The 12,088-nt window shown below is 41.4% G+C and overlaps 2 protein-coding genes across 3 annotated transcripts in view; one reads left to right on the forward strand and one right to left on the reverse strand.

The window, feature by feature from the left end:
- The window catches only part of LOC124488380, a 232,287-nt gene that overhangs the window by 183,059 nt on the left and 37,140 nt on the right, over positions 1-12,088 (reverse strand). The window lies entirely within an intron of this gene.
- The window catches only part of hikeshi (heat shock protein nuclear import factor hikeshi), an 86,048-nt gene continuing 74,110 nt past the window's right edge, over positions 151-12,088 (forward strand). For both annotated transcript variants that reach the window (XM_047051054.1, XM_047051053.1), the window contains exon 1: positions 151-273. In XM_047051054.1, coding sequence (XP_046907010.1) covers positions 244-273 — 30 coding nt within the window. In that variant the 5' untranslated portion in view covers positions 151-243. The remainder of the gene's footprint in view (positions 274-12,088) is intronic.

The following is a 12,088-nucleotide window of genomic DNA, read 5'->3' on the forward strand; positions in this document are numbered from 1 at the left end:
CTGTCAGGGTCCTAGAACTGCGGTCCTGAAACTGCAGCTCTCCGGCTCTCCGGGCCTCCGGTTCTCCGTCTCTGTCTGGGTCTGACTGGGCCTTCCATATGTAACACACTCCGGTACAGTAGGAGGCGACATTTGCTTATACACCTTGGTTGCCACCCGCCATGATTCATAGAAGAAAGTTACTCAGCCAAATGTGCCGAAAACTGGATAACCTTTTATGAACTGCCTTGTTAAATTGTAATTATGTTCGGATGTGTGGTCGCTGGTAGACTGGTAAGCGTCTTCCAATTACATTAATAGCCAAACCGTGTTCAGATTACTAGCCACACAAGTATTCTTGTTTTAGAACGCCGGTTACCAATGCAGGCACAGATGAATCTATCCATTGAACCTTCTTGTTTACTGTTGTAATTTTGAATGTCTGGGTTGTTGTAGATTTATTTCTATTGAGAAACAAAAATGCTATACCAAAGAGGCGGTGTAATTATCGCCTGGTGATGGTTTCATTGCGTACATGAGTTGACGGCGTGTTTACAGAGCTCTACTGGGGCACAGGTCTTTTTCCAAACTTGCTGAGTACCGTACAAGAAGTGTGAAACACAATGCACTATGGGTACTTCACCATGGAAAAGTTGGTTTGAAGTTCGATATTCAACAGGACGCCCTGTATTGTGTTAATTTAACCGGGGTAGCACCGCTACGACTGGTGTTACAAGCCAACTGGTTTTCAAACCTACTGGTTTCCCAGCTGTGCGTTCATCAGGCTGCCTCTATCACCAGATTCGTCACAAATTCATAAACATACTAAAGCCAAATCAAGATGTTACTTAAAGGCCAAGGAGATTTATAAGTACGTAACTGATTTAATGACATTCTATGAGCTATAATAGCTTGCAGTGTAAAGCAATGGCCTTTGGTATATTACGTGTTTTGATTGAGTGCGATCCAATCCCACTTCATGGGAGCCTGCAAATTTTTTATTTTGTCTCAATTTATTTGTTTGTGAATGGTAATGTAGTGCGCACGTAGCCTATAGAGCCTACTTTTATATTTGCCGCAGCAAATATGAGATCCGACTTGAAAATCGCAAGTAATATGTTTGTGAATTTGTGACAAATCTGGTGATAGAGGCAGTCTGATAGGTGAACGCACAGCTGGGAAACCAGTATGTTTGAAAACCAGTTGTCTCGTAACACCGGCCGCTTAGCCAATGCTTTGGTTGCCTTAACAACGCATATGTTTCGGGAGCATCGACAAATACCAAATTTCAACAGTCAATAGCTTTTCAACATCAGCATCAAAATTATGTTAAACTATTAAATGTATGCATTCATGCTGCACAGCCTTTAGTTTGTTCATTTTCATCTCAGGTTATTAACAATAGTTTTTTTATTTAAAATACATCTTCAAACTTCGATAGCTTTTTGGTCATGGGACTTATGCCTCAAATTAAGTTCAGTATTCACTGACTATGCATACATGTTGCACAGCCTTTAGCTTTTCAATTTTCATCTCTCATTATTTTCAGTGAATTTTTGAATATGTCAAACGTCAATAGCTTTGAGGTCATGTGACCTATAGACCTCAAATTCATTTTAGTGTTCACTGACTGCATACATTTTACACAGCCTTTAGTTTGCTCATTTTTATCTCACAATTTTAGATACATTTTTGAAAGTTTGTAACGTCAATAGCTTTTTGGTCATGTGACCTGTAGATTTCAAAGCCCAGTTTAATCGCTAACAAAGTACATTTACACATGTCCATTTAGAGCAGAATCAGACTGGCCGTCAACAACAAATATATCTATTAATAATACCCGATCTGCGTTTCAAAGTCCCGGGCTGTTTTTCAGTTCCAGGCCTGATTTAGAGGCTGAGACTGATCACAATTTGTAGTTTGACAGACATTTCCAAACTCGTCAACTCATAGGAAGTGGAGTCAGGTGTAAAAACCAAAAACCAACTTTAAAGTCAAATAGACCTGGATTTTTAATCTGTTTAATCTGGTGGGCTGAGGCACCTTCTGGGCCCTTGTAAAATAAAAACGTAATAAAGAGAATAATAAATATCCCATCGACCGGCCCATGAGACAGGGGTGGTGTTCCATCAACGTCGCTAACGCAAGTCGAGCTAACACGAATAAGTCTCACTTGGGTAAACGTCAATTTAGACTTAAGCCTCAAGCCGTTCCACTAACGTTCCGTTCCACTAACGTTCCGTTCCACTAACTAGCAACGCTAATTCAAGCTAGACCTCAATAAGCTTAGACTCTGCAGCCCAGATCAGGCGATAGTCGAAAAGAGGAGTTATGTCGCAAAAAGCAAAGCGTAAAGCAGCAAAGAGGTGTTGTTTCAGCAGTGTAAATTGTTTTTTTTTCTTTTTCAAAACACTGAAAAAAGCCATGGTTAATTGCACTTGATGTGAACTTATAATGTTTTAAATTACTTCAAAATAACTTTGCCACACACATTTATTAACTGATAGGCTAAATAAAAAAAAAGGAACTCATTAAGACATGTTTTTACACTTATAGAGGGCACACTGTCATTTATTGCGTGGGGCATCCTGGGCACTCAAGCATATTTCACAATGTGAATGGCAGACAGTCGGGCACTTGGTCTAATTTTTGCCACTCAAAGGCATTTTAGAAACACTTTCAACCATGGGGGCACCAGGCAGTCACCCCCTGAGTCTTCCACTGGGCCTGGATACACCCATGGACAGTATATTGCACCTATAATATTGGGGAAGCCAGAGGAGAGGTAATATAGAGGCTTATCAACATATAGGCTACTTTAAACAATAAAAATACTTTATACAATTGAATAAAAAGTGTCCTTGATTCTTTGTGTTTCAAGATTACCTGAAAAACTGATGATAATATTCAGGTACTACTTGGAGCAAAGTATACCCTTCATATTTCCTGGCATAGTTCAAGAACGTCCCACATGCAAAGACATAGACAGATGCAGACAGACTGAACAGTGTCAAGGCTTGGCTACAGTGGGTAGTTTGCTTCCTTGTGTGTGATTCCAGCAGACTACATAGTCTAGGCATACCTACATAAAAAACTGCAGTCTACTACCCTCCTTTCTACTATTATAGTCTACTCTCCTTTCTATTACTTTCTATGAAGTATGGTAGGCTGCTCTTATGTGTTCATTGCCATCCCTAAGAGTTGCTAAAGTGTTATTTTATATACAGTATATATATATATATATATTTTTTAAGAATGACAATTAAATCTATCTAGATGAACTATGCTGGGCCTGCTGAACCTATACGTCTTCCACAGATACTGGTCAGGGAAGCATTACTTCTGTCTCTGAAGACCCTTGGGGCTGGTGGGATAAACGCTCTTTGTATAATCTGAGAACCTTCATCCACCACAGACCTGTCATAGAACGGATACGCCATAATTGATTGTAACTTGTCTTGAGGCTCTGCTTAGTTTATAAGGCCTTATTTTATGTCAATTAACCAATGGCTTTCGAAAACCGCTAAAGTGACATTATTTCTTAACTTGTTAATTTAAATTAATATATTTTTGGGAGATGCAGTAGGCCTAAACAAGTGAATCATTCATGTCTGCACAAGTCTGAATTTACGTTTCCGAACATGGACTAAAGTGCTTCATGGAACGGAACTCTCGCTAAAGTTAGTGAGACTTGGCGAAATAAGTCTCGCTTTCCCTTAATCGACGTTGTTGGAACACCCCCAGGGACACCCAAGTGAAAATAAAGTATACTTTAGAGTACTTCAACCATATTCACATTTTCAATAATACATTTTAAATATAGCTGCAAGCAGCGATTCGGGTTCCTCCAAAAATGGCAAAATATTATAAAAATGTACATTCTACTCTTATTTTTTTTACCCGAAAAATCCACCCGGTACATTCTTATTTTGGACGGTACGTTTATTTTTTGGGGGGAAAATCGAGATATAATTTTGGAAAATTCCATGCATTTTTTTCGGAAGGGAAGATGATTTGAACTCTTTGATGTGAAAACGTTAGCTACCTTAGCAAGCTAGCTACTGGCAAGTAGCTTACATTAGCCAACGACATTAGCTACCAACTGGTTGTCAGTGCAAGCTAGTAAATGTTAGCCAGAGCCTCATTATGGCTCTGATGTTAGCTCTAGCTACTGTACACTCACATAACGGTTCCCATTCAGCACACCAGCATGACAGTCACAAACTATAGACAACGACCCTCTCATCGTCAAATAGAAATCCCAGGGCATTAACTTTTTTATATTTTGCAAACTCAGGTACAGTAGATAGTTTGAAGGTGTAACTAGTACTGGTGCAAGTTCAGGATTGTATGCCGCACAAGACGCGGAATATGAGGTGCTGCGAGATATTTTTAGAAATTTGTGTGGAGGTACCGTATACCAGGGGGGTATTCCAAGTAGCGGGTTTAGTGAAAACCTTGAGTTGTTAAACCCTGAAAAGAGGCATACTCCGAGTTCCACGTTCCAGAAAGAGAGGTAACGAAACCTTTTGGTAAGTTTCCATGGTAACTTACTCCTTGAAACTAACCTACTCGCTAGCAGTTTTTCCATGCCAAACTCTGGTTTCTACCGATCCCCTCCCACTTTCTTAGCCTGATGGCGTTGGCAGACACGGAATATCATTTCCTGGTTCAGCCGAGCGATCTCGAACAAATTTTTTTTCGCTTAGTTATACGCCGGGAGACGATTTTAAGATTGCGGTTTGATGTACTTTAATTCCCTGATGAATACCTAAGTTAACGTTACCGTTTCCTGTCAGGATGTGTAATTTATTTTAGCAACATTCTCAGCCCTTGGGTCTGCATCGATAGTGTTACTCGCCGTGGATTTGCACTCAGAATTGACGAAATGCCTTTTGGCACTGAAATAAATACAAAATATAGCTGCAAGCAGCGATGCAGGTTCCTCCGCAAAATATTATAAACATGTACACTGTAGAAGATCGAGAGTTGGACAACAAGAGAGCAAAACTACTTCATGTTTGGCCAACAACAATAGGCTGAAACTTGGTGTGCATGCCTCATTATTCATGAGGAACAAAAAAGCCTCAAGGACCCATAAGGTCTGCCATGATGGATTTTCCTGTACAGTGATAATTTGGGAAAACCTTCAAAATTCCTCTTCTCTTGAACCAAAGGTCTAATTGACTTGAAATTTTGTACAGATATGTATCATTGACATATTCAAAAATGTTACTTAAGGCAATTGAATCAAGTACAAAATGGCTGAAAGTGTATTTATGTAAATGTCCACATTGCATCAATATGTTTGTGTCACTAAATCAAATGTATTTTTGAAGGATGGTTCAAACCTAATAGGCTTTAAGGTGACATGCCTCTGAAGTACCATGCACAGTTTTACCTTGATATGTCAAAATATGACTGAATTACAGGTGTTTGAACTTGGACCAAATCTGATAATGCTCGCCATTGGAGAAACAGCTTTTTTGATTATGCAGTTATTGAACTTTGTGTATTCCATGCCTGGGAATGGTTCAATTGGCTGAGATGTTGTGCTGGTACGCAAATGGTTGTAGGTTCAAAACCAGTCAGAGGCATAGTTTTTGATTTTTTATTCTGACAAAACGGTTTCTTGTCTTCCGATAAATCCTCCGGTTGTAAAACATAGCAATGTGTGTTTATTTGAGCCCATCACAACACTCCAATCATCTGTTCAGCGAGACTGTGTAGATCACTGCAAAACAAGTCAGGTTCACCACAGTACCTAGCTACTTGTAGTCTACGCATGGTAGAGATAACACTAATGGTTATCTCTAATAAAGTAAATTGATTGTTCAGGTGGATCCCTTGTCTGTTGCACAAATTCATTTCAGTAACCTAAGCCAAGACACATCCCAACTGATGCTAGGCATGATTTGAAATTCCCTTCCATGACAAGTTATGGCACTCCAAACAACCTTTTAAAAAAACTATAAGTAAGTTATTCTTTACAGCAGCAACCCAGTCATCCCGTTGTCCCATTTTCATAGGAAATGTACAAGCAGTTTCAACTTTGGCTGAATCTTACAACGCTTACCACAGGAGAAACAGCTTACTTTTTAATACAGTTACTGAACATGACACTATTCAACACTGAGAATAGCTCAATGGGCTGGGATGGTGACCTGTAAAGTATAAGGTAGTAGGTTGGAATCCAGCCATTATCTTTTGGCCTTTCATAATTTGTATTATCTGTTTATTTAAACAGGATGACATCATTGTGAAATACCCTGCACAAATTCATGCAATTTCACCTTGAAATTCCTAACCTTTGTCCCAAAGCTGACCAAAGCTAATACTCTGCCCTTTCTATTCATACAATCTCAACAGTTGGTGTGTAGCAGAGAGGATACAGACTGACTTGTAACCTTATGCTCATGAGTTCAAATCCCCATTCAGCCTATTGTTGTTGGCCAAACATGACGTAGTTTTGCTCTCTGTTGTCCAACTCTCGATCTTCTACAGTGTACATGTTTATAATATTTTGCGGAGGAACCCGCATTGCTGCTTGCAGCTATATTTAAAATTGTATTTGGTCTTCTTTATTGCCTACAAATAGAAATCTAACAATGAGTAGCCTATTTCTATCGCCTATTGTTCTTACAATTTACATGATTCATATGATTCCTACAAATTACATGATGTAGGCTACCGTCCTGTAACTGTTGTTTCAGCAAATCTATTTTAACATTGTTGGGGGTCAATATATTGGCCAAACAACCAAAACTTATTCCCCTATGGTTTGAAGAAAGATGGGAAACTGAACAATGTATTAACATTAACCAAATAATGCCAATACCAATGGAATTACAGTTATTTGACTCTTTGGGTTAAATCAGAGCAAGAATGGTCAAATTAAGGTTAAATAATATAATAATTTCATCATATTGCAAATGAATGCAATCAATGAAGTTAACTCTTATAAGGTGAGGAAGAAGGAGTAGGCCTAGGACAAGCCAGAGCTGAGGAGAAGGTTTCAGGAGATCAAGAATCCACAGAACAATGCTTCATAATAGGGATGCACCGAAATGAAAATTATTGACCGAAACCGAATATACTGAAACAGTTGGCCGAAAGCCGAAACCGAATACCGAATGTGGCTTTTGCTGTTTTTCATTCATTTTGCTTTAATCTTTCACCATTGCATGAATAAAACAATTAAATGTCCTTTATAAACTTTTTTGTCTTGATTTTCAATAAAACAAAATCAATTACATATTTGATACAAACGATTTATTTAATACTGAACGTTTTCTTGTTGGAGACGTTTCGGTGGCATTCCCAATTGCTCTTGGATTGCTTGTAGGCGCCCATAGGCAAGCGGAGAATGCTTGAAATGGCCCACAATTTTCCTGCCGGTCGCAATTACATCCGCTATACTGCGCTGACTCAACCTCCCTCGTTGACGGCCAGTTGAAGCGTGTGGGCCATGCACCTTATGCCTTTAAGGTTGCTGTCTTCCATGGCTTTGGTCATATTTCTTGCATTGTCACTCACTATCGCATGCACTTTGGATGGGTCGATACGCCAAGTGTCAAACATTTTGGCAAATGCATCTGAGATGGCTGCGGCTGTATGGGAGCCTCTGAACTCTTGCGAGTGAAGAACAACATTTACATTTACATTTATTCATTTAGCAGACGCTTTTATCCAAAGCGACTTCCAAGAGAGAGCTTCACAAAGTGCATAGGTCACTGATAATAACAACAAGATAGCCCCACAGCATTGCGGGTAGTCAAAAACAAGAAGTACATATTGTGAACAACCAAAAAATAGTGCTAAAGGGAAGAAACCATAAGAGCATGTAGTTAAACAAGTTAAAATTTACACAACATTAATCTCTAAGTGCAGGTGTACCTGTAGAAAAGCAATAAAAATAGGATTAACTAAAAAAGAATACAACAGTTTAAATCAGCTACCACTAACCAACAAGAGCAACAGTCTAAGCAAGAGTCATTGTGAACCTTGAGGAAACTAGCGTTGGGTTCAGCAAACCATTCCTAAGTACCATTGTACTCCCGGAACAAGTGTGTCTTGAGCCTTCTCTTGAAGGTGGAGAGACAGTCCGTGTCTCTGATGGAGGTGGGGAGTTGATTCCACCACTGGGGTGCCAGGCAGGAGAAGAGCTTGTGCTGGGACCGGGCGGTCTTGAGAGGTGGGACCACCAGGCGGTTGTCTGAAGAAGACCATAGGTGGCGGGTGGGGGTGTAAGGCTGCAGGAGAGACTTGATGTAGTCGGGCGCAGTCCCGTTCACTGCTCGGAAGGTCAGTACCAGGGTCTTGAATCTGATGCGGGCCGTTATGGGTAGCCAGTGGAGGGAGATGAGGAGCGGGGTAACGTGGGAGCGTCTGGGTAGATTGTAGACCAGACGGGCCGCTGCGTTCTGAATCCTCTGAAGAGGGCGGGTTGCGCATGATGGGAGACCGGCGAGCAGCGAGTTGCAGTAGTCCAACTTGGAGAGGACAAGTGCTTGGACAAGCAGCTGGGTGGAGTGCTCAGACAGGTATCTCCTGATCTTCCGGATGTTGTAGAGGGTGAATCTACACGACCGGGAGACCGCAGCAATGTGGGCCGTGAGGGAGAGCTCGTCATCCATGGTAACCCCAAGGTTCCTGGCAGAGGATGAGGGGGTCACCGTCGCAGATCCCAGGGTGATTGAGAAGTCATGGGAGATGGAGGGTTTGGCCGGGATGATGAGAAGTTCTGTTTTGGCAAGGTTCAGCTGGAGGTGGTGCTCAGTCATCCAGGCGGAGATGTCTGCGAGGCAGGCCTCAATCCTAGCTGAGATCCCCGGATTGGTTGGAGGGAATGACAGGTACAGCTGCGTGTCGTCAGCGTAGCAGTGGTAGGAGAAGCCATGGGAGGTGATGATTGGTCCAAGTGAGGTGGTGTACAGAGAGAAGAGGAGGGGACCAAGGACGGAGCCCTGTGGGACACCAGTGGAGAGCTGGCGTGGGCCTGACAGTTTGCCTCCCCAGGAGACCTGGTAGGATCTTCCCGACAGGTAGGATGAGATCCACTGGAGTGCAGTGCCAGTGATGCCCATCTCAGAAAGTCTGGAGAGCAGGATCTGGTGGTTAACCGTATCAAACGCCGCAGAAAGGTCCAGCAGAATGATGACGGATGACCTGGAAGCCGCTCTGGCAGACTGGAGGGCAGTGGTGACTGAAAGGAGGGCAGTCTCTGTGGAGTGGCCGGTCTTGAAGCCCGATTGGTTGGGGTCGAGCAGGTTGTTCTGAGAAAGGAAGTTTTGTAGGTTGTAGGTTTGTAGGTTGAACTCAGTGTCTATCCACTGTGTCGTTAAACTCAGCATGCTGGTGGGACTGACATCCGAGCTCTATATGTCTGTGGTGAAGCTAAAGGCTGCAATATCTGTAGCCAAGAGCTCGTGGACGTGGGTTGACACAACGTTATACATTTCGGGTAAGCATACATCCGAGAAATGCCGTCTACTTGGGACAGTGTAACGGGGCTCAATATGTCCCATTAGCCTACGGAACCCTACGTCCTCTACAACTGAGAAGGGTTGGTCATCCAAGGCAATGAATTCCATTACTTTGGTTGTAATGCCCTTAGCTTTAGCACTGTCACTGCCAAACTTTTTTGCCTTTTCAAAAACGTCAGCCACAGATGGTGTGTGAGCTGGGTAGGCCTACTTTCCTTTTAGTTGGTGCCGCGGTGGTGTCTCTCTCGTACTCCTCATGTTGTCTGGGGTGTTTGGATTTAAGGTGATGAATCAAGCCTGATGTGGTGAACGTCTTCGCAGATGTTCCCCCTCTAGAAAGTTCAGCAGAACACTGCAAACGGCCTTATTTTCTCTGATTTCCGACACTTTAAAATGCTTCCACACTGCTGACATGTTTGCTGCATGAAGTGTGCGCAGATTATTTTCTCTCTACTTGGTATTTTGTTGTGAACAGGTGCGCTTGGCTCTTTTTTCATCTCCGTTTATTGTCATTTAGTTGTTTACAAGTGCATGCGGACCCTTTTTCATTTCCCTTTATTGTCAGTTAGTTGTTAACAAACTTACCTGCGGCTCTTTTTTAATCCGTCTTTTTTCGAAGCGCACCAGGCTCATTCCACACTGGTTGCTTTAAAAAAAATAAAAACTAGAAAGGTTCGGTGTAATTTTTTCGGCGTTTTTACTCCTTCGGCCGAAACCGAAAATTATGTTTTTGGACATTTTCGGCCGAATATTTTCGGTGGCCGAATATTCGGTGCATCCCTACTTCATAATTCCGTTTATACCCAAGAACAACTACAATCACACCAAAATCTTGACCCTTACTTATCCACATGTCTAGCAATGCTACAGTAAGTTACAAAGATGTGAGAGCCATCCAGTTGAGACTCCATCCAGTAACTCCATATTTTACCATAAGAGAGGTGGGGGCAGGTGGATAGCCTTACAAGATCAGCCTCATTTACTTGTAATTGGGTATACATGAGATGACATTAGCTACATTTCACAGTTCCAGTTGCAAAATTCACTTGTTTTTTTAATATTAATTATTCTCACAATGTCAGTATAACTGACAATTCCGCACAAGCCTGTAAATAAAAGTAGATGGGGAGAGAACTACCAGTAGCTACCATTCATAATTCTCTGCATCCATTTCTGCGGCAGCAGTCAATGTCTCTTTGTCATCATCATCATCATCAATCATCAATCATCAATCATCATCAGAAAAGCATTCTGTTGGGGGAAACTGCTACTACAAATTGAAATAGGCACCAATTGATATTTAGCTAATATTATGTCGAATATGATTAAAACTAAGGTGACGTCGAGGCTACAATAGGCTATAGCCTACGCAAAATATGCGTTACCTGTTCGTAGTATGTTTTTACATTTAATAAAACATTGAACACTTTTTCTCCTGTAATAACAGACAGTGGGGTTAAATGTTCAATAAATGGACTGGCTATTGCCTTCAAATTATGCATTGACTCGGCAGCAATTGTCTCCCACGCCACTTGTATACACTGCTACAGCCGTGTTGCTTTTTTCCTGGAATATGTGCTGGACCATAAACACGAAATAAAACTTGTATCTGAAGTTTGGTGGAGTATGCAACGCTTTTTGTCGCCGTGTGCCATGGTGGATCCTAGTATCGGAGCTCCATTGATGTTGGCTTTTAATAGTTCTCATGCCCGCGCTTAACTCTGAGTTGACGTACTCCGAATTGAGTTAACAAACTCATATCAGCTTTTCTGGAACCGAATTTTCGGAGTTTCCCATGTTAGACTAACTCAACTCTGAGTTCAGGGTTAATCTTAGAGTTTGTTAAACCCGCTACCTGGAATACCCCCCAGTAGTCATGGCATGTTTGTTATTTGACAGATTTCTAACTATGTATTTCCAAGCTACAGGCATTGAAGTATTTTCCTAGCAATGCTTTATCTAGTAGTGGTTGTCATGTTGACTGTAAGCTGTTTAAGGAAAAGTGATAGTACTAGTACATTTATGTTTGTAACTAGACAGACTCTTTTTTGACTTTGTAATAACATGAAAACCACTGGACATACTTAGTTATGTTGCAGTCATGTTGACAGTAAGTTTTTGAGGAAAAGTACTACCATATATTTGTAACAGCCTCTTTTTTGAAAATTTCTAATAATGATTATGTATTTCCAAACTTCAAGTGTTCCAAGTTTTTTCCTAGCAATGGCTTTTATGTATGATGCACTTTTCGATCAGTCCTCCGACACCACAACACATACTTGCTGAGTATAACAGCATAACAGCTCAAACACAGGCAGGGATACAGTAGGAACGCTAGTGCTAAATAAGTAGCTGCTAGGCTCCATGACGCCGGATAAGAAGGGCCTGTGAAACTGCTCACCGAAAGAAGGAAGGGGAACCCACTTGTCTGGCAGATTAAGACATGTTCGTAGGAACTTAACGAAAAATAGCCTAGACTAGACTTTTAGCTACGGTACTAATGCTGAGGGCTAAAGGGCCAGATAAAGCATTGCTAGGAAAATACTTCAATGCCTGTAGCTTGGAAATACATAGTTAGAAATCTGTCAAATAACAAACATGCCATGACTGCTGGTATACGGTAC

This window comes from Hypomesus transpacificus, unplaced genomic scaffold, assembly GCF_021917145.1.
Source record: "Hypomesus transpacificus isolate Combined female unplaced genomic scaffold, fHypTra1 scaffold_134, whole genome shotgun sequence".
Taxonomy (NCBI): domain Eukaryota; kingdom Metazoa; phylum Chordata; class Actinopteri; order Osmeriformes; family Osmeridae; genus Hypomesus; species Hypomesus transpacificus.